Source organism: Aotus nancymaae, unplaced genomic scaffold (genome assembly GCF_030222135.1).
Source record: "Aotus nancymaae isolate 86718 unplaced genomic scaffold, 86718_ANA_hifiasm-v0.15.2.pri h1tg000039l, whole genome shotgun sequence".
Classification (NCBI taxonomy): domain Eukaryota; kingdom Metazoa; phylum Chordata; class Mammalia; order Primates; family Aotidae; genus Aotus; species Aotus nancymaae.
Genome location: NW_026988453.1, coordinates 4,666,655 through 4,693,274, shown reverse-complemented (window position 1 = coordinate 4,693,274; position 26,620 = coordinate 4,666,655). Strand labels below are relative to the sequence as shown.

Below are 26,620 nucleotides of genomic sequence, written 5' to 3'. Positions count from 1 at the left end.
CCACATCCAAACTCACAGGTTCCCAAAAAGGGCAGTGCTCCTTTCTTGATGCACAGCAGGATGGACAGAGGCAGGGAGGAGGAAAAGAAAATGGTACTTCCCCTTAAAGTCTGGCTCTCCTCCCCTACCTAGCTCCTCCCTGCCAGAGGCTCCTGGGAACCTTCTTCTCTGTGTAGAACATTGCATTTCTGGGCTGTTTCCCATCCAGGCAAGGGGTGAGGGCTCTCCTCTGGCCCAGGAAGCAGCTCTGGAGGGTGTGAGCTTCTCTGCCCCCTGTAACACCTACACAGGACACTCAGGAAGGGATGGGGACTGGATGAGGAGGTGGGGACAGAATGCCCCCTGGAACTGCCCCAGGGGCAGCTTGAGTGGCCTGAGCCTGTGTCTGTCCTACTGAAGGTTGGAGCCCCAGAGAAAAGCCTCTATGGAGGTGCCCACTTTTCAGAACTGCTGCTTTTGGGGGAGAACACCTTTTTCCAGGTGTTGTCCTTGGGGTAGCAGGGAAGACCGGGAAAAACTGACGGGACAAGAGCTGTTGGAGGGGGAGTTACGTTGGTTGAGTGTGTACTACATGCTGGGTGCCGCTGAAGGTGTGCGGGTCCTACAGGAGGTCTTTTAGCCCTCACTTCCCTGTAGATTACACGCGGTTCACAGATGACTCTGAACCCAGAGGGGCTGTCTAGGCCCAGGGCCCAGCTAGTGAGTGGATGGACAGAATCAGACCTGCCCTGGAAGGGTCTGTCTTACCCTGGCGCCCAAGATGTGTCCCTTATCCTCTGCCACCAGTACACGCAAATAAGAGACACCCCTTTCGTTAGGGGCCGAAGTTTATCGTGGGTCTGACCTCTAAGGTCACATCTCCGCCTGCTCACCCGACTGACAGGACACCCCTGAAATGTCCCTCACATGTGCAAGACGTTTTCCGCGGTGGCGGCGACAGGGCGCACAGTGGGACCGCAGCGCGAGCACGGGGCGCGCGCCCGCAGTCGGTGACTTCTGAACCCGCCCCCTGCCGGCCGGGCTGTCCCGGGGCCTGGGAGGGCAGCGCCGCCGGGCTTCGCGCCATGACATCAGCCCTGGAGTGGTGCAGTGTGCAAAGCCCACTGGTTGGCGTGGCCCGGGACACGCCTTCCCCGGAGCGGAACAAAACGGCGCGCAGGCCGGGCGCACCCAGCCGCCACTTCCGAGAGCGCCTGCAGCCCGCGCGCCGCCCAGCCAGCTGCCAGGTGAGTGCGCCCCGGGCCGCGCGGCTCTGCCCCCCGCGGAGGGGCGCCTGGGCATGCACTCAGCGCCTCCCGGTGTTGCCCGCCCCGCCGCGGCCGCGGGGCTATAGCGTATGGGGAACTGTGAGAAGTGACCGCAGTTAGCCGGGGGCAGTGCTGCTCTTTCCTGAAGGCACTAGGTCCCTCCACATCCCGCGGCTTCCTGGGCTTCCTGGACACAGTTGACTTCCGCGTGTCCGTGACCCAGGGCGACCCGGCCTCCCCCAACTGCCTGCAGGTCGGGCAGAACAATCGGCGATTCTGCGCGACACTGACGCTCATTGTATGGCAGAGAGATGAGGGCATCCGTGCCACCCCCTCCCTCACCCTCCTGCTAGGGAGAAAATGCCCGCGGGCGGGGTGGGGCAAACATCTGGCGTCATAGGCCTGACCTTGGACATCTGTGTCCCTGAGGCAGGTGCGAGTTTTCCCTCTTGTGAAAGAACTGCATGGAAACCTCTCCACGCCAAGTCTTGGTGCCAGGTGGTGATAGTTACTGAAGCCTGAAAGAGCCTGCAGTCAGTGTTTTGTGGCCTCAGTCCTTGAAAGCTGGGGAGGAAGAAAGGCGCTGGTGTTGAGCACATTTTAAGCAAATCACAATGTGTTACCTAACCATCAGCCCTCTGAGGCAGGTAGTGTATCTACTGGTACAGACCAGAGAATATTTTGCATGTTCCTGGTTCTGGTGCTGTTGTGATCCAGGAATCGGCTGGAGCAATAGTGGGCTCAGGCTCTGCCTAGATCCCTGGGCTCCAGCCACCCACACGCTGCTCCCTGAGAGTGAGTGAATGGGCAGGCCCTCCCCATGCTGGGATACTGTCACAGTGGCACCGAGGAAATCCACTGGGCCCTGGTAGAAAGTGTATCAGTGTATTGTGAAGAGGTGACCTGGAGTCTTGCTGGGGATTGTTTGGAAGGCAGAGTTTTGACTCTTGGATTTGCCACTTAACACATAGGTTTCCTTGGACAAACTGTTTAACTTCTTAATGCCTCAGTTTCTTTCAGGGATGCTACTTGGGGAGCGTATTACGCAGAGCCTCCAAGGCAGGAGTGCTCTCCCAGTTGCATCTTCTTCCTTGTCCTCCGCTCATCCCTTGTCTCCCGACCAGAAGCTAAAGAGGCTGGAGGTGCTAGCTGTCTCTCTCTGTCCTCTCAGAGTGCATGCTGGGGATTTCCCCAGGTGGGATTTGGGGGACTGAGCTTCCCCTGCTCCCATTCAACTGCTGCCTCCTGACTCTCCAGCGGCACTCTGGCTCGGGAGGCCAGTCTACGTCTTTTGAGAGGCTCTGTCCTCAGCCCTCAGCTGCTGGTGGGCAGCTCTTACCCATTGTTTCCTAAATCCAGCCTCATGCTGCCAGGCTTTCTTTGCCTTGGAAAGGATATCCAGGGCGGAGGCAGTCAGACAAGGAAGGAAGTTTATCCTGCAGAGGGTGTAGTGTGGGCTGGAGGAGAGGGAGGAGAGAACCCTCTGCAAGGCCTGAGATGCCCAGGACGGAGGGTATGTGGGGGATGCAGGAGAGAAACTGAAGAGAAGGCCCATCAGCTCTGCAATTGGCCTGCTAATAAGATGGGAAAAACAGGGGTGCTGTGGCCTCTTTGCCTCCGCTGGTCTGTCTTAGCACCTTCCTTCCTGGCCCAGATGTTTGCTCTTTTAATTGCACACTTGTGCATCTGCGTCTGGAGCTGGTGAGTCCTGACTGGGCCAGAGTTGCAGCCTGGGAGTGTAGAGACACTTGACTGGGTGATCAGTAAACATTTGATGAATGAGTGGGGTAGCTATCGTCTTTCAGCTGAGTTGCCCTATGGACAGAGACTCATAAACCTTACAAATAGTGACTAGCCAGTTTTTCCACATACGTAGATTGACAAGCAGGTGAGGAGAAAAGGCATAGTTTTATTTCCTCTCTCCTTCCTTCCTTCCTTCCTTCCTTCCTTCCTTTCTTTTTTTGAGGCAGAGTCTGGCTCTGTTGCCCAGGCTGGAGTGCAATGGCGGGACCTTGGCTCACTGCAACCTCTGCCTCCCGGATTCAAGCGATTCTTCTGACTCAGACTTCCAAGTAGCTGGGATTACAGGTGTCCGCCAATATGCCCGGCTAATTTTTGTATTTTTAGTAGAGACGGTGTTTTGCCATGCTGGCCAGGCTGTTCTTGAACTCCTGACCTCAAGTGATCCACCTGCTTTGGCTTCCCAAAGTGCTGGAATTTCAAGTGTGAGCCACTGCGCCTGGACTGTTTTGTTTTTTAGAAACAGTGTCTCATATATTGGCCAGTCTGGTCTCGAACTCCTGGCCTCAAGTGATCCCCTCTCTGCCCCTACCATCATCTTGGCCTTCCAAAGCGCTGGGATTATGGGCATGACCCACTGTACCTGGAGACATAATCTTTATTCGCTGTCCATCTCCTGGTGGGGGAAGCAAATTGGGAAGGCTTTTCTGGCAGGTTGCTAACGTTTTAATATTTATGTAAGCCTAGCTTATTGTGAAATGTTGGCTTGCTAGAAGACTGTGAAGATAGATGCATTAAACATTTTGGGATCCAAAGAGGTGCTAGTGAGAATAAAAAGACTTTTTCCTCCAAGTCAGCCGTTTGCTATTACTCAGGCATATTGTCAAATATCAAAAGAGACACAAAACTGAATGAGAAGGGTTAGAGTTGGCCTCTCCTTCACATAAGAATAAGCAGATATCTGCACTTGCTGTGTACCAGACAGTGTGAGAAGCGCTTCACATGTGTTGTCTTGGACAATTTATGAGGTAGCTACTGATGCTCTCCATTTTACAGATGGAGAAACTGAGGCCCAGAGGTAGTAAGAAAGTTGCTCAGGATCACAGCTGGTCAGCTGTGGAGCTGCCATTCAAATATGGGCTATTCCCAAAATTTATGCTCACTCACTACCTTAGTATTTTTCTTTGCTGCTCTACATTTCCTTCTTCCAGATCAACTCACTCAGGAAGTAGCTGTCATTTGTGGAACACATCCGCTTTACAGGGTACTTTACAGTGTCTTATAAACTATTTAAGTAAGATAATCCTTAAGTTGGATGGATCAGGGCTAGAACTCCTGGCTTCCGGGTTTTTAGTCTGTTGTATGGGCAGGTAGGAGCAGAGGGGACCCTGGGAGTTCATCCCCAGACACCCATGGATATGTTTCACCAGGTCTGCATGTTTGAGTTTCGGAGGCAGGTTTGCAGGAAAGTCAAAGAAGCCTGGAAAAGAGCCTGCTTGAGAAAGAGAGAGAAAGAGAGAGAGAGAACTAGTGAAATTTGAGGGGAGGGCAGAGAAGGTGAGGTGGAGGGGTCCTGGGTTCTGACTGCTGTTTCCAGTTGTCAAGAATTTATATGGTAATGATGTGCCTGTACTACGCAGCTCCCCAGGAATTTGTCTGACGTCAGCACTGAGCAATTCCCATGTATGGTAAAGTGTGTAAATACGGGGGCAGCTAGCATTTCCAGACTCTGACATTTCCAGGGCTTCTCCAGGGCGAGTAGGCAGCGTCTGAGTCTTCAGCGGTAACAACAGAGGAAGAAATGGAAGGTTAGCAGCTGGAGCTCAGCCCCAGCCAGGCAGCCGGCACCCCCGACCCCACACCGTGTGCCTGGCTTGCTTTATGCAGGGGTGGTGTGGGTTGGTGCTTCCTGGGACGTCAGCTGCAAACAACTTTGTTTTTACTATTTAAAAATCAATCAAAGAAAAATCACTCGGAGCATTTGTTCAGCACGGGATAACCAACATCATTCCTGATCTGGATAAGAGCAAGGAAACCACATCTGTTAATTTTTCCGTCAGTCTTTATTATAATACAGGATTTCCTGTAGAAGTTTTGAAATACTACAAAGAACTCATCGACCTCCATTTCTACCTGTGTTGACCTTCAGACATTTTTTTTTATTTTGAGACAGAGTTTCGCTCTTGTTGCCCAGGCTGGAGTGTGGTGGCGTGATCTTGGCTCACTGCAACCTCCGTCTCCCGGGTTCAAGTGATTCTCCTGCCTCAGCCTCCTGAGTAGCTAGAATTATAGGCATGCACCACCACGCTTGGCTAATTTATTTATTTTTTTGTATTTTTAGTAGAGACGAGGTTTCACCCTGTTGGCCAGGCTGGTCTCAAACTCCTGACCTCAAGTGATCTAACCATTTTGGCCTCGCGAAGTGTTAGGATTACAGATGTGAGCCACTGTGCCCTGCAAACTTCTGAGCTCCGAGGGTAGAGAACTCTGCTATAGAAAGCATCAGGGGCAAGTGGGAAAAGGGAGAGACATACACCGCCCTTGTCAGCTCACAGTCTCACAAGGGCCACTGGACATGGATTCGAAAAGAGAAAACTCATGCAATAGAGAGGAGGATCCCTGAGCTAGAATAACAGTAGAGTTCTGGAGTCCCATAGGGCCTGGAGTGATCGTAGCTCAGTGATGCTGGTTACCTTCTCAGAGAGGCGGGCCCTGTGCAGGGTTCTGAAGGAAACATGAGGTGGAATGTGCAAAGCTGAGGCCAAGCCTGCCGCATCTCCATGGCAGCCATTCTCCCCCTACCAGTGACCCTTACCTTCAGGAGAGGCCTATTTCCTGAGCTCTCAGGTGTCACCTTTAAGACTTGGCTCTAAGCCCCAACCAGCAGGGCTCCCTCCTTCCCTCTCTGCCCTCGACTGCTCTCTGGACACTGGGGAGTGGGGTCAAAAGCTGAGCTGCAGTTTGGAAGGGATGCAGCCCTCCTTTCCACCTGGCAGATACCAAGCAGCTCAGCTAATTCGAGGGAGCTAGATAAACATCTGCCAGGTTTCTACTGGAGCAAGTGGGTGGGGACTCTAGCTCTGTGCAGTCAGTCACTCTTTGGCCCTAGGGAATAAGTGATTTTGAAATGGGAGAGATGGGATTTTTCCACTGGAGAAATAAAGATATGGGTGGTTTTGAAGGGTTTGATAAGAGGGGGCTTGCCTTCAGGCACTGGTGGCTGGAAGTTAAGGATTTTACATCTCTACAATGATTCCTTCAGCTTGAAACAAAGATGACTACCTGTCACCTGAGCCTGACTTTTTTTTTTTCTTGAGACTGAGTCTTGCTCTGTTGCTCGGGCTGGAGTGCAGTGGTGCAGTCTTGGCTCACTGCAACCTCCACCTCCCGGATTCAAGCAATTCTCCTGTCTTAGCCTCTGAAGCAGCTGGGATTACAGGCACCCACCACCACGCCTGGCTAGTTTTTGTGTTTTTAGATGGGATGGGGTTTCACCATGTTGCCTAGGCTGGTCTCGAACCCCTGACCTCAAGTGATCTGCCCTCCTCGGCCTCCCAAAGTGCTAGGATTACAGGTGTGAGCCACCGCGCCCAGCTGAGCCTGACTTTCATGAGATTTGGGGTGACCGTGAGAGTCTGTGCCCTTTTTCTTCTCCTTTCTCTGCTGCTGTAAGAGCTGCCACCTTGGCTTTCTCCTCTCAAGACTGATGATCTGGGTACAGTCCTAATGGGACGGCCAGGCTAGGAAGATATGGCAGCAGACACAGCAGGCTTCTAGCCTCCAGCCATTTCGGGAAAACAGCTGACCAGGTGTTTCAAGCCATTCAGCAGAAAATTCAAGCTCTGTTCTCTGTTGAGACGCTCAACACAGTGAAATAGGGCATCTCACACAGCTGCGGGGAGCTGAACCCCAAAGAAGGGCAAGTAACTTGTCCCAGACTCATTTGCTGGGCTGGCAGATGAATCAGGAGTTCCTGGCCCTATTTGGCCTGTTACTTCTTAAGCCTCGCTCCTTCCATATGTGGACTAGCTACACACGGACAGCTGGCCCACATCTAGCAGTGTGGTGTCAAGGTATGACTGGGCTAGTCTTGTGAGAGGTAGTCAGAGGGGTGGGCACTTACAGTGTGCTGGCCATCACTTCCATACTTTCTCATTTAATCCTTACAGCTCAATTTTAGGGAGTTCACGTGCGGTCCATTTTAGAGACAAGCAAATTGACGTTGAGAGAGGAAAGTAACTTGCTCAAGATCATTCAGCTAAGAAGGGGTGAATCCGGGTCCATCGAGCCCAGCTGCCATTTTCCTAACCATTGACCTTTGGAGCCTGAACTCTGACCTGGGGAACTTCTCTCTTCCCAGCCTCCTCAGGGCCTCTGTCCCCCAGAGCTGGGAAGGCAATTGAAAGGAGCCAAACGTCCCTCTAAGGCACTCCATGAACTCAGAGAAACAGGTTTCCTTTTAAGGCAATTCGGTCTCCCTACAGGCAGAATTTGGCTTTTGGAGAGAAGGGGCTGGGCAAAAAGGGTGGGGGGTGGAGTGGAGACTCAGCCCTGCCTGTTGCCTAGCTGAGCCTCTTCACCACAGGCAAGGTCACCTGGAGGGGTCCTCTTGTGGGTGGAGAAGGACAGGAGCCCATCCACAGGGACTGCCTGAATCCCTTCCTGGCTAGGGACGCAGTCATCACTTTTCATCTCAAGGCAATAGAGCCCTGTCCTTTCATTGGACTCTTGAGGGGAGACCCCCACCCCTGCCCCAACTAAATGACCAGGCTCAAAGAGCAGCCTCACTAAGAGATGTCCAGAGTAGATTTTCCTTACTGGCAGGTCCTTGGGTTTCACCCATTTCTCCGCCCATGTTCTTGATTCCCTGGGGCCTTGCTGGATGTGGGCCCCTGACATGGAGCCAGGGAAAACAAGGGGAGGCCTGTATGGAGCTGTGGGTCTCCCCGAGAGGGAGAAGGGCTTTTGTGTCTGGGAACAAAACAGTGCTTGGAACTGGCTTCCAACCATGTGATGAGGGGAATTTTCCTCCCTTAGGGGTGTTCCTAGGGGCCTGAGTGTGTCCCCTGCTGGTTCAGGGGCTTGGAAAAGGAGAGGATCCGCATTGATGTACTGTATGCCTACCACAAACAGCCCCTCTTAAATATGCAAGGGCCATAGCAAGGTGACTGGGGCACAGAGGACTCAGAAGCAGATGAGCTTGCGTTAGAATCCCAGGTCCACCTCTTCTAGCTGTGTGACTATAAGCAAGTTGCCTAACCTCCCTGAGCCTTGCTTTTCTTATCTGTAAAGTGGGCATACATTCTTTATCTTCGGGTGATGAGGATGAAATGAGATGATGCAGCTGGGCACGGTGACTCATGCCTTAATCCCAGCACTTTGGGAGGCCAAGGCAGATCACTTGAGGTCAGGAGTTCGAGACCAGCCTGGCCAACATGGTAAAACCCTATCTCTAATAAAAATACAAAAATTAGTCGGGTATGGTGGTGGGTGCCTATAATCCCGGCTACTCAGGAGGCTGAGGCCTGAGAATTGCTTGAACCCAGGAGATGGAGGTTGCAGTGAGCATAGATTGCTCCGCTGTACTCCAGTCTGGGCAATAGAGTGAGACTCCACCTCAACAAAAGAAGAAATGAGATGATGCAAACGAGCCATCTGATACATAGTAGGCGTTCAGCCCATGGCAGTGTGGGTGCTGTGGCTGAGTTCCAAGGGTCACACTAAGTCACCTTATCAGAGGGAGAAGAGAGCCTGTGTGGCTCCATACAACTGGACACATTATTCACAGAAGTTTCCCAGCAGACCTCCCTCACATCTCACTGGCCAGAAATGGTCTCAGCCTGTTCCTGATCCAGCCACTGGCAGGAGAACGGAATCCCCACGGTTGGCTTAGGGGACTCAGGCTCTGTTCCTCCATCTGGGGAAGGGGCATCTCCCCAGTCACTCCATGGCCTGAATAAAATTGGGGCTCTGTAGCAAGGAAGAAGGGGGAAATGGCTGATGGTTAGCCCGATCATAACACACATTGCTGATTGCTGTCCCTGTTGGACTGTCCTTCACATTGTATTGAGGTTTTCAGCTCCAAATCTTTGCTCAACAAGGGCAGCTAGCAGTCCTCAGAACAGAAAAAGGCTGAAGGAACAGTGCGACATCAGAGGCTGGGAACGGGGACTGTCCCCGGGTCTGGGAGCTCAGGCGCCATGGATTATCTGAGGAAGATGGAGATGGGGATGTGAGCAGTAGAGGAATTCCTGCCGGGCTTGTCAGCGACGTGTGGGAGCCTGAGGAGGAGCGGCCAGTCCAGAACCCCAGAAAGGGAGAACTGGGCTGATGTAGCAGGCACAGTCTACCTAGACCCCCAGCATCACCAACACCACTTCCCCACAGGAAGCCCTGCTCTCAGCCTGCACATGCTTACTAAGCACCTCCGCTAGTGGCCAGGATCTGCAGAGATTCACCGTGCAAAGAAAATGGCCCCAGAAGCCGTGGCTTTCAATATCAGTACATCCTTCATTCATTCCTCAACTATTCACGGCCTCCTATCTGAACAGCTACATGCCAAGAGCTATGCAGGGCATGGGGACAGAGTGGCGAACGTGACCTGGATCCTCTTCTTGAGCGGAGGCCTGTGTCACCACCAGATGGGAAGCTCTCCAGCAGTGGAGACTGTGTGTCCCTCTGCCCTTGACGTTGACTCTTCAGCTGACATCGACTCTCCAGCTGTTACCGGGGGGTTGGGCTCTGGTTGCCCCATCCCTATTTTCAACATTTCCATGCCACAGGCTCCTTGAGCTCTCTCCTTAGGCTCCTTTGCCTACCTCCAGAGGCACAGACCCCTCTGACTCCCAGCCCCTTTACTTTCCAGCACCTCCCTGTGTCCTTTCCTCACTATGTCCTGGGCAACCGCAGGCGCCCAGCCTGTACCCACTGTAGGTGGTGCTTTGTATAGCCCTTCCCTCATGAACTCTGTTGAAAGAGCTGGAAGGGCCATCTTCGTCCTCCAGCCACTCCTTCTGTTGAGTGAGTGAGTGAAATGGAAGGAGAGAAGCAGCCGCCATCTGTTCTCCATGACCTTCTGTGCTGCTCTGTGGCCACGGGGGCACTGACCTGAGGCATCGCCTGGACTTTTGTGTGCCATGTATGTGCCAGGCTCTGTGCCTTGCCTTTGATGTATCATATCTTATTTAATTGCCAGACATACTTGGTGAAGCTGCTATTCTTATCCTTATCTAATAGATACAGAAATCAAAAGTGTGGAAAGACCAACTATCTGGCCCAAGGTCACACAGCCAGTGAGTGACAGGATCAAAACTGAGATGCCTGCCTGGCATCAGGACCCAGCTCTGAACCAACACATAGAGCATCTCAAAGTTCATCCGGGCCACCTGCTTTGTTTGCCTGGGATGCTTGTTAAAAATTGAGATTCATGTACCTCATTCTCAGAGGTTATAATTCATTAGATGTGGGGTGGTACTACTAAATCTGATTTTGCAAAAGCCCCTCACTCTGAAGGTTGAGAACTCTGCCCTGTGTGCCTACCTGCTGCTTTTTCTCTTTTCTTTTTCTTTCTTTCTTTTTTTGAGACACAGTGTTGCTCTGTTGCCCAGGCTGGAGTGCAGTGGTGGTTCACTGCTACCTCCGCCTCCCAGGTTCAAGCGATTCTCCTGCCTCAGCCTCCTGAGTAGCTGGGATTACAGGCGCCCACCACCATACCCAGCTAATTTTTGTACTTTTAGTAGAGACGGGGTTTTGCCATGTTGGTCAGGCTGATCTGGAACTCCTGACCTCAGGTGATCCACCCTCCTCAGCCACCCAAGTTAAGAAGGAGAACAGGCGAGAGCCACCGCTCCCAGCCCTGCTTTTTTTTTTAAACCTTTTTTCTCGTGGTGAACTATAGCTTATATACAAAAGTGCACACAAAACCTACATGTACAGTTGAAAGAATAATTATAAAGTGAGTCCACCCACGTGAAGAAGGAGAATATTGTCAGGCAGCGTCTTGCCAGCCTCCCTGGCCTCCCACTCAGTCATGGTCCCTTCCCTCCCTTAGAAGGAAGTTTTCTAAGGTAAGAGCTTGTGATCATCATTCCTTTGCTTTTCTGTAGTAACTTTTCCACACATATGTCCATTTCTTAACAATATGAGTTTAGCCCATTTGTGAATTTCACACAAATGGGCTTGCGTTTTCCCAGCTCTGGTCTGTCTGCTTCTTCCCTTCCACGTTGTCTTTGAGATCCATCATGTTGACGCATGTAGGGGTTGGCAGTCCATTTTTATTGCCACTGCAGCCCTGTATGTTCTGCTGATCCACATCCTTTGGAGTGCCTAGCACAGGGCTGAAAATGCAGCAGCTGCTCCGTAAAGACCTGTTAATTAGATTGGGGGAGGAAATCCCCAAGTGACGTGTGAGGATGCCATGGAGAGCTAGCAGAAAGTGCTCTGCCAGGCCTGGTGGCCCCCTAGGCATTCTGCCTTCATCTTTCTCTCCTCAGGCTCTGGCTGTTGCATTTCTGTCGTGGACAATCTGAGATGTTTCCATCTCCCTGTAAAATTAATTCCCATTTCTGTGTCCCTTTTCAGAATGCCGAACTGGGGAGGAGGCAAGAAATGTGGGGTGTGTCAGAAGACGGTTTACTTTGCCGAAGAGGTTCAGTGTGAAGGCAACAGCTTCCATAAATCCTGCTTCCTGTGCAGTGAGTACACCCCAGGCCCTGCTGCTGTTGCCTTGGACACCCGGGTCGGGCCTGCCCCCACAGGCTGGGCCTGTCAACACCCCGGGGAACTGGTCCCATGGGATGTAAACAGCTTGACATTTGGCTGAAGCGCAGCTGGGCAGGGACACACTTAAGGGCCTCTTTGTTCCGTTCAGAAGCTTCTTTCTCAGGGATGAACTGCCCAGAGCGGGTTGGGGTGGCGAGTGTTCAGGGGCTGAAAGCCAAGCCGTAAAGACTTGGTTAAGAAAACTTTCCACTCAGCTCTCTCTTCTCTCTCTCCCTGCCATGATCCCACCATTTCAGAGGAAAACACTTCCAGCCCTTTGGACCCTAATTCTCTCTTGTTCAAAGGCAACAGAGGCCACACCTCATGGTGCAGCTGAGTCTGGAGGAAGAGTGGGGCTCCTCCTTCCTCAGCCCGTTCACTTCTTCATTTCCCATTCCCACCCAGACAGCCTGGGATGAGAGGAAGAGGGAGTGAGGAGTTCCCTGATATCTACTCCAAATAAGCCAGAGCAAGGCTTGCTTCAGTCACAAGCCTAGATGAGTAGGAAATCAGATGAAAGATACGAAGCAACTAACAGGGGTCAGGTCGACCCAGGGATCCTGACACCGTGATGCTGCACCAGCCAGTACCTGGGCCAGGTGATGTTTCCAGGATGTGGCAACTTGGAGAAGCCTCTCCTCAGGTTCCTAAATGATTTGGTTCATTGTGATCAGAGCAGAAGGTCTAGATTAGAAGAAGAGTCAGCTTCAGCAAGGTGCATTTTATTTCCTGAGACAGAGTCTCACTCAGTCACCCAGGCTGGAATGCAGTGTCTTACTGCAGCCTCCACCTCAAAAGATCCTCCCACCTCAGCCTCCTGAGTAGCTAGGACTACACATGCATGCCACCACGCTTGGCCAATTAAAAAAAAAAAAGCTTTCAGAGAGACAGGGTCTCCCTATATTACCCAGGCTGGTCTTGAGCTCCTGGGTTCAAGCAGTCTGCCCACCTCAGCCTCCCAAAGTGTTGGGATTACAGGCATGAGCCACTGTGCTCGGCCAAGAGGTACATTCTTCATGAGAGCAGATGAAATGGACGGTAGGAGAATGTCTTAGTTAAAAAAGATTCAGTGTTTCTTATCCATGCGATGATGGACACGTTAGTTTCTCTCTGGTTGAGTTTTCTCATTATTACAGTGGAGGTAATAATAGCTACCTCGTGGGATTGTTGTGAGAATTAAAATGAAAGAAACTTGTAAAACAAAGCACTGAAAACAATTATGAATATTGAAGAAATGATACTTGCGTTGACGCGCGCGCGCGCACACACACACACACACACACACACACACACAGCTGAGGGATCTGTTGCAAGAGATTGTGATGCAAAAAAGACCTCAGCGGGGCTGAGGCCCCAGCCCATCTGGGAGATCCAAGAATGGGGTCCCGTCTGTTCTGCATTACATGAAGCAAAGTTTCATGATTTGTGCTCCAGAGCAGGATCCAGGTGGGCCAAGAGCCACCTGTTCAACAGACGTTTGCATCTCTGCCTGTCACTGGGTAGACCAACCTGAGGCCACCTCACACAGGGCAGCAGGGGCCCCACACCCTGCTCGGGCGGCCTGGAGTGACAGCTCCAGGGCTGCGTTTGATGAATGGGGAGTAAACAAGGTTCAGTGGAGCTTTGTTGGCTTCCAGCCTGCAAAGGAAGCCAGAAACAGCAGCGTCTTGTTATCAGCAGTTCACTACTCTTAGGAATTTCCAAGCTGTTTATTTTTCCAGAGGGAATAAGAGAGAGCTTGGCCCTGGCTGGGAAGGGAGTCTAGGCTGGGAAGGGGGTCCTAAGGGCCCCTCTCTTTGCTCTCGGATGTTGCTTAATCACTGACTATAAGGGGTCAGCTGTGGGCGACAGTGCCTGCCTGCAGACCTGTTTATGGAGGAGTAGTCGGTCAGAGGGTTGAGGGAAGTCAGGAATTCAGGGGGTGGCATAGGAAGGAAGGAGCAGGGCTTGGGGCAGGGTGTGAGGGGCGCCGCGGATGAGAAACAGTTGCAGAAAACAGGCTGGGGAGCAGGGCTCTGTGTTATGCAATGAGCAGCCATAGGAAGCAGTCTCAGGTCACGCTAGGGTCTCAGGGGCCGTGCAGCTCTTGGGTATCAGAGCACCAAGTGGACCCCTGAGCACTGCATGAGTCCCAGCAGGCTGAGCCATCTCCACAACTTGCTCATCCCTCATGCCCAGCACAGCACCTGGCACACAGTGGGGTTCCAAGTGGACCCCTGAGCACTGCGTGAGTCCCAGCAGGCTGAGCCATCTCCACAACTTGCTCATTCCTCATGCCCAGCACAGCGCCTGGCACACAGTGGGGTTCCTGACAAAGATTTGTTTATGAATGGAAGGAGCATCATTTCTCTTTCTCAGTGAAGTGGGTGGTAACTGTCCACCCCATTCAGGGTGCCTACTGAATCAAAGGACTTTCCCTCCTGAGGAAGGGAGAGGCTAGCCGGGTCTGGGCCAAAGGCAGTAAAGGCTATCTCCCTCATCGATCAGGACTGTGTAGGTCCCCAGAAGCAGTTGTGACCAGGTGGTTCCTTGGCTCCAGATTCTACTCAGCTTGCCCACCTACATGCCTGTATTAGTCTATTCTCAGTCTGCTAATAAAAACATGCCTGAGACTGGGTAATTTATTTATTTATTTTTATTTTTATTTTTGAGACAGAGTCTTGCTCTGTCACCCAAGCTAGAGGGCAGTGGTGTGATCTCGGCTCACTGCAACCTCCATCTCCTGGGTTCAAGCAACTCTCATGCCTCAGCCTCCTGAGTAGATGGGATTACAGGTGCCTGCCACTGCATCCGGCTAATATTTGTATTTTTAGTAGACATGAGGTTTCACCATCTTGGCCAGACTGGTCTTGAACTCCTGACCTCGTGATCCACCCACCTCAGCCTCCCAAAATGCTGGGATTACAGGCGTGAGCCACCGCACCTGCCTGAGACTGGGTAATTTATAAAGGAAAGAGGTTTAATGGACTCACAGTTCCACATGGCTGGTGAGACCTCACAATCATGGCAGAAGGCAAAGGAGAAGCAAAGTCATGTCTTACATGGTGGCAGGCAAGAGAGCTTGTTCAGGGGAACTCCCATTTATACGACCATCAAAACTTGAGAGACTTTTTCACTATCACAAGAACAGTACCGGGGACCAGCCACCCCCATAATTCAATTATCTCCATCTGGCCCCACTTGACATGTGGGGATTATTATAATTCAAGGTGAGATTTGGGGGGAATGCAGCCAAACCAGATCAGTGCCCTTTCCTGAGGGTCTGAATGGGCAGGAGGGACAGAATGATGTCATAGGCAAAGTTGGGGAGAATCACCTCCACCCTGGGCTTGGCCTGGGAGCAGGGACTGAGAGGGTCTACAGTACACTCCCATGGTCTGGAAAAGGGCTGCCAGATCCTATGAGCAGGTGGTGGTTCAGAGGCTGGTGGGAAAGCTCATCCCCATGGCCGGGAACCTGCCCAAGGCTATGTGCCCATCTCTGAGCTGTACCCAGCTCCCTCCTGGGGAAGGTCAGGTTGGGCAGCCCTGGGGAAAGAGCTCTGTGGTGGTGGCCGATGGAACAGGACCCCGCAGGTTGGCCCTGGGCTGTTCCCTAGAATCCAAGAGCACGAGGGAGCTCACAGAAGCCTTGCCCACCCTCTGACCCCAGTGTCTCCTCACCCACAGGCCGAGGCTTACTGTTACTTTTCACCCTCCCGGCCCCAGTGCTTGGCCCACTGGAGGGGAGCCATGGCTCGCAGGAAACAACCAGGTCTGGAGGTCAGGGGCTGGGTTCTGTCCTGGCCCTGCGTCTGGCCAGCATGTGATCTGGAACTGTTTTGTGGGCCTCGGTTTTCCTTCTAGAAGCAGAGACTCATTCTCCATTTCTGAGTGGGGCAAGGGGGCTCTGACCTCTCCCCTGGGGCTGCCTTTCCCCTGTATTTCCAAGCAGCGTCACAAGGGCCCACCAAGGTGGCGTCTGGAAGTGTGTGTTTCCAACAAATCCGGTCCTTTTTTTTTTTTCCTTTATTGGCTTACCATGATTTGGTAGAAATTTATTCAGACCTGCTTTCAAAATTCCCCTTGATGGAGTCTTTGGTGGATCTTACAAGTGAGCTACAGAGTCTCTCACTATATCACCTGGATGGAGGTAGAGGGGCAGAGGCCCACCGTGAAGCAGGATTGGGCCTCTGGGAGAACAGAAGGGCCAAGGCAGGGCAGAAAGGAGCAGGGAGGTCTTCGGCAGGGAGCCATCTGGAAGGTATCAGCTTGCAGGCCCTGAAGTCTGCCCTGGGCCAAGTTCTTGGGTCTCCTGCTGGAGAGATCAGCCAAAAGAGACCTCGGTTCCCCCAAGCACTCTTATCTGCTTTCTGCCTTCTCTCTGGTCTTGGAATTTTCAGTTCAGTTTGGATCTTACAGGCAAATAATTCCAGGCCAATTCCTGACTTCCCACCCTAGAAGGGAATGTTGGAGCCCTTGGCCTGTGGTTCCCTCTCCCTCCTTCTCCAGGCCCCAGGGGAAATGGTGGGAAGTTCCATATTTGGATGGCCCAGAGTGCTGGAATGAGATGGAGATCTCCAGGGCAGGACAAGAGGGTCCTTATTTAGTCTGAAGCCTCCAACCTGGGGCTTAGGGTGAGAGAGGAGCTGGCAGAGGGCTGGACCCTTTAAAGGCAAGAGGGTGGCAGTTGCAAGGAAAGGAGCTGAGAGTTTCTCAGAGGGTGGTAAGAGGCGTGGCCTCTCCAGTGGCATCCTTGGTTTCTGTCTTCAGGACATGTTTGAGGGTGCAGTCCAGTTGAGATGCCGAACTCCAGTATTTAAGGAATATTATCAAACCGAAGTAGGATTATAGGCCAAGTGAAGAAACAGAATGCAGCTGAATCTCTTGAAGGAGTATTTGGAGGTTAGAAGCAATGATCTCTTGAGGCCAGGGCCTGTCCCTCCCGCTTCCTTGTCTCCTGATGGTACTGACTTTTTATACTACTAATAAGAGTAGCCAACATTTATTATGCACCTGCTGCATGCAGGGTAGTGTGCCAAGTACTTCACCTGTCAGATCTCATTTCATTCTCACCACCAGCTTTTGGGGCAGGCATTATTATCTTTATTTACAAATGAGGACACAGAGGCTGGAAAGGCTGAATAACTTGCACATGGCTGGAAAGGGAGAGGGATGGGACTTGATTCTAGGAAGTCTGACTCTTCATGACCCCAAGCTCTGAACTATTTTAACTTTATTTATTTATTTATTTTATTTATTTTTGAGACAAAATCTCGCTGTGTTGCCCAGGCTGGAGTGTAATGGCGCGATCTCTGCTCACTGCAACCTTCACTTCCCGGGTTCAAGCAATTCTTCTGCCTCAGCCTCCGAAGGAGCTGGAATTACAGGCGCATGCCACCACGCCTGGCTAATTTTTGTATTTTTAGTAGAGACAGGGTTTCACCTTGTTGGTCAGGGTGGTCCCGAACTCCTGACCTTGTGATCCGCCCGCCTTGGCCTCCCAAAGTGCTGGGATTACAGGCATGAGCCATCGTTTCCAGCCACTTTATTTTTATTTTTAAATTTTTTATTTGTTTATTTATTTTTAAATAAAGAGACAGGGTTTTGCCATCTTGCCCAGGCTGGTCTCAAACTCCTAGGCTCAAGTAGTCTTCCAGCCTTGGCCTCTCACTGCTGGGACGACAGGCGTGAACCACTGCACCCAGCCTCAACTCTTTTACTTGGATAGCTAGGCATAGCTGCCCTCTGAGATTAACAGGATGAAATATGAGGGGCCCACAGCCTTTCTAGCTCAGACCGTTGCAATCCCTAGCTCCTCCCACTCTACTCTCTCTGACCCCAGGAGTCAGGAAGTTCTTCCCAGTGTCTGACTTCACTTCTTCCTGTGGCAAAGTGATTTCTGAGATTAGAAACTTCAAATCCTGTTGTGATTAGCACGAACTGTATCTCATTTCAAAGCCCACCATGTTGGGCACTTAATAAATGTTAAACTTTTCTTCTGGGGTGTCACGCCACCTGCATCTCCCCCACTTGGCTCCCTGACGGCATGCACAGATAGTCCCTTCTGGATTCCATTGTTGAAGGCAGGAAAACCCTGCCCCTCTTCTTTTCTTTTTTCTCCTCTCCTACTGGGACACGTGGTCTCTGTTGAGAGCAGACTGAGAAACCTCAGTAGGCGTCCTGTGGTTTGTGGTCAGCCCAGGCCGTTGCCTCTGAACCCCTGTGTTGCACTGCAGCCTCAGGAAGTTTGGGGGTGCAGAGGACCGGAGGAGACACACATGGATTTCTGGAAGAGGAATTGCTGTTGGCCAGCATTTCTAGAGTCAGACATGCAGATCCCATCCCTCTGTCCTCCCACCCATTGGCCATCCCGCCTGCCTCCATTTCTAGACAGTTTCTGAAAGATCAGGATATGATTTATGCAGATAGCCCAGAGAGCTTCAGCAGTAGGAAGCTTGCAGCTCCCTGCAGCTTCAACTCACCGTGCCCGCTTCCCCTCCACAGTGGTCTGCAAGAAGAATCTGGACAGCACCACTGTGGCCGTGCACGGCGAGGAGATCTACTGCAAGTCCTGCTACGGCAAGAAGTATGGGCCCAAAGGCTATGGCTACGGGCAGGGCGCGGGCACCCTGAGCACCGACAAGGGCGAGTCGCTGGGCATCAAGCACGAGGAGTGAGTAAAACATCCTCTCCCAACCGTTCTCTTCAGTTCTCTTCCCCACCCCTGCATTAGGCCTCACGTGTATTTAAACCGTTTTTGGGTAAGCAACGGAAGGCTCAGAAAACCAGTTATTTAAAAGGCAGCCGCAGAGCAGTGCTGTGTGTCAGGCTGCTGCAGGCGCTGGGGATTCAGCCGGGGCTAAAACAGGTGGGGCCCCTCCCTGCGTGGAATGTGCATTCTATATCTAGATAAGGGTCAGAGCTGGGAGGAGCCCCAAGAATTAGTCCAATTTCCTCTTTTTTTTTTTTTTTTGAAAAGGAGTCTTGCTCTGTCACCCAGGCTGGAGTGCAGTGCTGCAATCTTGGCTCACTGCAGCCTCTGCTTCTTGGGCTCAAGTGATCCCCTTGCCTCAGCCTCCCCAGTAGCTGGGACTACAGGCGTGTGCCACATACCCCGCTAATTTTGTGTTTTTGTAGAGACAGGGTTTCACCCTCTTGCCTCCTCTTTTTATAGATGAGAAAATCCAGCCCAGGTCCAGTGACTTGCCTGGGGTCCCACGGCTAGTGAGTGTCGGAGCCAGGCCAGGGGCTCAGGGCAGCACCACTCCACACCAGCCTCACTCTCAGCCCTGCTGTCTTCCACCCCTAGTGAGGAGAAGTCATCTCCCTTGCTCGGAAATGCCACAGGCTTTCGCTAGGTCCCCCCCGCCCCCACCCCATGACACTCCCTGGCCTCTGGGTAAACGGTGGCTTTGGCAGTCGGCCTGGCTGGCTCCTCAGCCTGGGGGTGGACGGAAATGATGGATGAGTTACTAAGTTTCAGCTAAGGTCATTGCCCCAATAGGAATGATTCGTCAGCAGATTTCTCCTGGAAAGAATCTGATGGAGACCAGCTGCAGGAATGAGGGGCAGAGGAGGGGGATTTTTTAGCAAATGGGGTGTTAAATGATTCTGAGGTTAACTGAGTGACCGAGGGAAGTATGATGTTTCAATGAAAATAACATCGTGCTGAGCCTTGGTTTGTCCATCTGTAAAATGGGAGATAACCCTAGAGGCCCTAGCCTTTGTGACTCTGGCAGAGAGAACTGCCCGCTGCTCTGGCATGAGACAAAGGTAGGGTCATGCCCTCTCAGTGCCAGCCCTACCTGTACTTACAGTGTAAGTCACCTCACCCCATGCCCTTCTCCATACAGAGCCCCTGGCCACAGGCCCACCACCAACCCCAATGCGTCCAAATTTGCCCAGAAGATTGGTGGCTCCGAGCGCTGCCCCCGATGCAGCCAGGCAGTCTATGCTGCAGAGAAGGTGATTGGTGCTGGGAAGGTAAGGCGGCTGCTGGGCTTGATGGGGATGGGGAGATACCTTCCTGAAATGTGGATTCCAGAACTTTTATGTTGGTGACCCAGCTCTGCTCAGGGCAGCCTGAGCGCTGGGGTTTAACCTCTTCCCTTTGTCCCTGTGGGTTGCATGTACCTGTGCTTTCCAGTCTCCAAGGAGCTCATGTCAGCCATGAACAGTAACATCCCCAGCATGGATGGATGATGGGCAGTTCACAGGGAGTGTCAACAATCTGTATCTCTAATGTTGGAGAACAGAGTGTAAGCGTACATGGATGGGCTCAGAGGGTCCACAAAGCCCTGAAAATTATATGCAAACTTTCATGGGAACATGTCTGTTTCTTAGAAGACAATCCATAGCTTTTATCAGCTTTTCAAAGGATTTGTGATCCCAAAAATATACATTCTGTTTCATGGGATGTGAACTCCTAAAACCCATCCAAATTCCCCCAGGGCAGAGATTTTCAAGGTTCAAGCCTAGCAGAGCCTCCTGGGAGGCTTTTTTCACACTGTTTATAATTGCCACACATGCCATTCTCCCATGATATTCTGACAGTAGCCCTCAATCACCAACGCACAGTGACGATCACCAGAGCAAACCAGCAATTCCCAGTTGAGCTGATCACTTCCCTCAGACAGGCTGCATAGAGAAGAGGCATAATTCTTGCCCCAGGGGTTTGCAACATCAGATGAGCGATCAGAAAATCACAGAAGTGGTATCTTCAAGCTATGAGGCCAGACTGGATTTCTGGAGTATCACGTGAGACCTGAGATAGAAAAGTGACTTGGCCAAGATCACACAACAAGGTTGTGGAATGTCTGGGCCTAGAGCCCATCTTCGGCTCTTCTGGATTCGGGTTTTGGGTTTCAAGGATTTTTGACCTTGAGGAATGGGATAGGGGAATAGATTAAGGAATGTTGAGCAACTAATACTTAGGCCAAGATTAGACTCAAAAAAGGGTTAGCCTCCGTCAAGAAATATTGAGGAGCTGGGAGTACTTTTGGGTGCTTAAGAATGAGCAAAGAGATTCAGCTTATTTTGGCAGTAGGGGGTGGCTAGAAAATAGGAGGAGGGGTATTGGTCTAGGTGTGATTTAGCTCTTCTCCAGCCTGGAGAGTTTGGGGTAGCAGCCCCTGCTTTACAGAGGAGGCAGCAAAGGCTGGACTCTCACAGTCACGGTCGGACGGAGATGGGTATTAGTGTCGCTGTTGTGCAGATGAAGAAACTGAGAGTCAGAAAGATTAAATAATTTGCCCAGATCTGCTAGCTAGGAAGGGGCTAAGCCAGGCTCCAGCCCAGGTTTGTCTGACCTCGAAGCCCTTGCTCTTACTGCTCTTACTACTGTTAATGCTACTTTGGACCATTTAACCCTTTTGAACCCATTTCCAACACTGCAAAATGGGAAGGGATTGTTAATCCTAGCACGGTGATGAAGAGCTTGGGCTCCAGACAGCCCTGCTTTGAATCCTAGTTTTGCCACTTATTGGCTGAGTGACCTTGGGAAAATTTAGCCTTCCTGAGCCTCAGTTCTGCACCTCTAAAGTGGGCCTGGATGGCGGAGGAAATGCAAAGTGGACAAAATAAGGCAGGGTTTTTGTTTTTGTTTTTGAGGCAGAATTTCACTCTTGTCACATAGGCTAGAGATCTTAGCTCACTGCAACCTCTGCCTCCTGGGTTCAGGTGATTCTCCTGCCTCAGCCTCCTGAGTAGCTGGGTCTACAGATGTGTGCCACTACACCCAGCTAATTTTTGTATTTTAAGTAGAGATGTGATTTCACCATGTTGGCCAGGGTGGTCTTGAACTCCTGACCTTGTGATCCACCACCTCGGCCTCCCAAAGTGCTGGGATTACAGGCATGAGCCACCATGCCCGGCAACAAGTCAGTTTCAATGATTAAATGAAATAATACATGTATAGCTTGCAATGTAGTGCCAGGTATGTGCTCAGTACAGTTTTGCTGTTATTATTATTGTTGTTTATTTTCAGGGATTGTTCTGAGGTCACAATGAAGATCCTTGCCATTGATTAAATGATATAAAAACAGGAGACCATCATATTATTATGAAATTGGGGTTTTTTGTTCTCTCTCCTTATGAGAATAGAAAATGATTAAGAATAGCTAAGGATCACTATTTCCATTAGTTAGACAGTCTATAAGGCAAAGTTAAGGCTGGACTAAAGAGTAGGATAAGAGAATTTTGCATTCAAGTGGAAAAGGTAGGGAGAAGCCCCCACCTTTCTATTGCCTCAGTCAAGAAATATTGAGGAGCTGGGAGTACTTTTGGGTGCTTATGAATGGGCAAAGGGATTCAGCTTATTTTGGCAGGGAGATGGCTAGGAAATAGGAGGAGGGGTGTTGGTCTAGTTGTAATTCAGTTCTTCTCCAGCCTGGAGAGCTTGGGTAGCAGCCCCTGCTTTACAGAGGAGGCAGCAAAGGCCGAGTGACTATTGAGGTTGCACAGGCACCGACCGAGACCCGGGTTCCCCCATCTCAGCTCTTTGGAGGAGAAGCCAATGTGCAAGGTCAGGCAACCAGGAAATCTGAGGGCATGAATTTCCTTTCTCATCCTCCTGCCCTTAAAAGGCCTTGCTTTGTCTTATCTGACTGCTGCCTGCCTCTTGCTTTTCCTGTGGTAAGCAGAGCTGTCTACACGTCAGCCTCTCAGCCTGCTCAGCTGCTGATGGGAGCTGGCTGCTGAGAAGTCTGTCTGCAACATCCCATCAGTGTACAAACTCGGGCATCACTTTTTCCTGGGAGCGCTGATTGCCCTGTGTTGCAGAATGGATGTGAGGGCTAGATAGTTAAATATATGATGCCTGGCCACAGAAAAGGTGTTCGTCATTGGGATTCTCCTGGACCAGCCCAGTCTCTGAAGTTCTAGATTTAGGTGCCCCCTTTGCCAAAGCCCATCACCTGTTGGAGGGTAGGGTGGCAGTATATCCCTCCTCACTGGGTAGCTGTGAACATTAACTGACTTCACCAGTGTAAAGTGCCTGGCACAGGGCCTGGCACAGAGGAGGCCCGAGTCAGTGTTGTCTAGTATTACTTTGGAAGGAGAATAAGTCCATGAAATGCATTGAACTCAGCAGGGAAAGACCTGAGGAGTGTAGTTTCTCCAGGGGCCGCAGAAGACCCTCTGTGTCTCTGAGATGCCCCAAGGCAACACAGGGCAGAGAGGTCTTCCTGATGAGGGCTGTTCAAGAACGAAGTGGCAGTGCCAGGAGGAGTGCAAAGCCCTGGCTCTATTGGCAAGATGGATCTGGAGAAGGCTCATTTAGCCCAGCCAGTGGGGGAACAGCTACCTTGGTGTTAAACCCATCCCCTCGCCTGCCTTTTGTGGTGTAGCTGGTGACCCTAATCATCAGGCCATTGCAACATATCATGGAAGATGGTGCGAGGTGGCCTGTGGTCCCTGTCCTTCTCCCTCTACTGCCTAGCACTATGCCCATCTCCTCCCAGCAGCACCAGCTGAGCAGACTTCAGAGATGCCTCGAGCCTTTATATCATGGTTATGTCAAAGGGAGTTGGCCTAGGGTTGGAGGGTGCCCTAGTCACTGGTGGCAGCCATTAACTGTTTCCTTCCCTACCTAGTCCTGGCATAAGTCCTGCTTCCGATGTGCCAAGTGTGGCAAAGGCCTTGAGTCAACCACCCTGGCCGACAAGGATGGCGAGATTTACTGCAAAGGTGGGTGGTTTCACTTCTAATTGAGGATCAGGAGGCCTGAGGGCACAGAGGGACTAAGTAGTTTTGCCTTTGCTGAATGTAGACTAATTCCTGGCCTTGGGATCCAAGGTCCAGAGCATCTAGTATGATTCCTTCATTGTACAGATGAGGAAACAAGCCCAGAGGGAGACAGTAACTTGGACAGAATCATATGGCAAATTGAGACAGGCATAGGGCTAGACCCTGGCTTCGTAACTCCCAGTCCAATGCTCTACAGCAGATGATGCTTCTATAATTTTGGTGGCAGGGGCAGTGGGTACAGGGTGGAACCAAGAGCCTCTTCACTATTTTGCTATTGAGATCGGGGTGCTGTGGAGTTGAGGGGGTGCTAGTGTACCTTCCTTCTCTAGGGGTCTGGCTGGGCACTAGGAGTGGGGGATCGTCAGCAGGAGGGTGGGTGGTGTGGCTGGGGGTGGAGGACGAACATGCCCTTACCTCTCTCCTCTCTCTACAGGATGCTATGCTAAAAACTTCGGGCCCAAGGGCTTTGGTTTTGGGCAAGGAGCTGGGGCCTTGGTCCACTCTGAGTGAGGCCACCACTGCCCACCACGCCCTGCCCACTCCTGCGCTTTTCATCACCATTCCCTCCCCAGCAGCTTTGGAGACCTCCGGGATTATTTCTCTCTCTCGGCCCTGCCACATATCACTAATGACTTGAACTTGGACATCTGGCTCCCTTTGGTTTGGGGGTCTGCCTGAAGTCCCACGCCACCAAAGGGCTCCCCAGGCCTGGCATCTGACCCCGTCACCAGTAGGAGACCTCAGTGATTTTAGTCTAGGTGAGAGCAGGCCCCTCTCCCCACACCTCACCCCACAGAGCTCTGTTCTTAGCCTCTTGCTCTGTGTGTGTCCATCATCAGCTGACCAAGACACCTGAGGACACATCCTGGTGCCCAGAGGAGCAGCAGCAACAGGCTGGAGGGAGAGGGAAGCAAGACCAAGATGGGAACGGGGGCCAGAGAGTCTCTTCTGTGGGAAAGAGGATGGGCTTCCTAGTGTCCCTCAGAATAAGCCTGAGGAGTCCCAGCTCAGGGAGTCACTGGCGGAGGCAGAGAGGCACGCAGGCAGGATCCTAGGAGCCCCTGCTTCTCAAGGCCTCTTGCCTTTGAGTCTTTGTGGAACTGAGAGCCTCCCACTTGGAGTGGGAGGAGAATAACCCAGGTCTAAGGACTGCTAAGTCAGGATGTCATTTAACCTTCTCAGACATGCCGCTCCCTGCTTGATGGGGGGATCCTAATGAAACGCCCGAAACATATGTTGGCATTTATCAGTGGCCCAAATCTTCAGGTAGTTACCTCTGGCCTTAACCCTGGGTCCTGAGGCTGTGGTCAGCAGAGCCCAGGTCAGGGCCCTGTTCTTGCCACACCTACTTGATCCTCAGATGTGGAGGGAGGTAGGCACAGCCTCGGTCTTCATCCAGACACCCCTTCCCTTTGCCCTGAGACCTCAGACTCTTCCCTTTAACCCAAGACCCTGCCTCTTCCACTCTACCCTTCTCAAGGGACCCTTCGATCACATCACTCCACCCGATCCAGGCCCCAGGTTAGGAGTAGTGGTGGGAGGAAGGGGAAAGGGCTGGGCCTCACTGCTCCACGCGACTGAAACACTATCTGAGTGAAAGAACAACACTGAAAAGGCTGCAGGCATGGGCTGTACCCAAGCGGATTTCTCATGTAGTCAATAAAGCTGTTTAGACCAGAACTCTGGTGTCCCAATCCCGTCTATGGAGCTGGGAAGGAACTCAATGGGAGCAATCAAAATTAGCAGGGCTTTCGGAAGCCGAGGTGGGTGGATCACCTGAGGTTAGGAGTTCAAGACCAGCCTGGCTAACATGGTGAGATCCCATTTCTACTAAAAATACAAAAAATTAGCCAGGCACAGTGGCTCACACCTGTAATCCCAGCACTTTGGGAGGCCAAGGCGGGCAGATCATGAGGTCAGGAGTTCAAGACTGGCCTGGCCAATATGGTGAAACCCCATCTCTACTAAAAGTACAAAAATTAGTTGGGCATGGTGGCACTCGCCTGTAATCCCAGCTACTCGGGAGGCTGAGGCAGAAGAATTGCCTGGGAGGCGGAGGTTGCAGTGAGCTAAGATCACACCACTGCACTCCAGCCTGGGTGACAGAGTGAGACTCTATCTCAAAAAAAAAAAAAAAAATTAGCTGGGCATGGTGGCGAGTGTCTGTAATCTGAGCTACCTGGGAGACTGAGGCAAGAGAATCCCTTGAACCCAGTAAGCAGAGGTTGCAGCAAACAGATCACACCATTGCACTCCAGCCTGGGTGACAAGTGCAAAAATCTGTCTCAAAAAAAAAAAAAAAAAAAATTAACAGGGAGTCTGGTCAAAATGAATCAAAGTACATTTGTTCCTGCTTTTTCTAAGGACCAATTACTTCTCAGCATCAATTCCAACTGAACCACACTGTCTGAAGTGACCTGACCAACCGAATACCACTGCCTTGTTCTGTCTGGTCTCTGCCCCCAAATCTGGGCTTGAGAATTGCATGGACTTTGGACTTGGAGGGGCTCAGCTAGGCCCCAAGACTGTGCTCAGAACTTCTCCCAGCTTGGAAAGCCCCAGCCTGAGGGGGAAATTCAGCCAGAGGAACTTTCACTTCAAATCTAGAAAGCTCACTTCTGCCTAGGAGGGAGTGGTGGAGGGACCTGGCTCCGCCTGCTGTGCTGTTAGGGGCCTCACAGCAAGTCCATGGAAGGCCACATTTTTTGGAAATAGGCTCATGTGAGGGGTCGCAGCATCCTTCATCTTAGACTCATCTGTCTAATGCGTCCCAGCTAAGCTGCTCTGCTTTAGCCCTTCTTGAAAATGTGCCCACACTAAAATTTCAAAACAAAAGCAGATGCTTTAACAACGCCTCTTGTACGTACTTCCCAGATGACCAGCTCCAACAGTGGCCTTGACAGAGCGATAGGAAAGTGCAAGCTGACAGGGAGAAGAGCTGGAGGAGCTCAGAGGAGAATTTCAGCCCAGGGTGGGCACTGACGGGGAGTTCTGCAATCGGGGTCAAGGGCTCCATCTTGGTAACCCCTCTGGCTCCAGCACAGGGCGTGGCCCACAAAAGCTGCTCTGGACAGGTTTGTGCAGACAGGAGGATGGCTGGTTCCACGCACACAGGTGGACCCTCCTGTTCTGGGCGGGGCCTGCAGG

The 26,620-nt window shown here is 51.7% G+C and overlaps 1 protein-coding gene across 1 annotated transcript; it reads left to right on the top strand.

Annotated features, from left to right (window-relative positions):
• The first annotated feature begins 1,172 nt into the window (after nucleotides 1-1,172).
• Nucleotides 1,173-25,153, top strand: CSRP1 (cysteine and glycine rich protein 1). Its single transcript, XM_064360227.1, has 6 exons — nucleotides 1,173-1,226; nucleotides 11,568-11,680; nucleotides 18,233-18,401; nucleotides 19,582-19,711; nucleotides 23,320-23,413; nucleotides 23,907-25,153. The coding sequence occupies exons 2-6, from the start codon at nucleotides 11,569-11,571 to the stop codon at nucleotides 23,981-23,983; spliced, it is 582 nt and encodes a 193-aa protein (XP_064216297.1). The 5' UTR covers nucleotides 1,173-1,226; nucleotide 11,568; the 3' UTR covers nucleotides 23,984-25,153.
• Nucleotides 25,154-26,620: the final 1,467 nt, after the last annotated feature.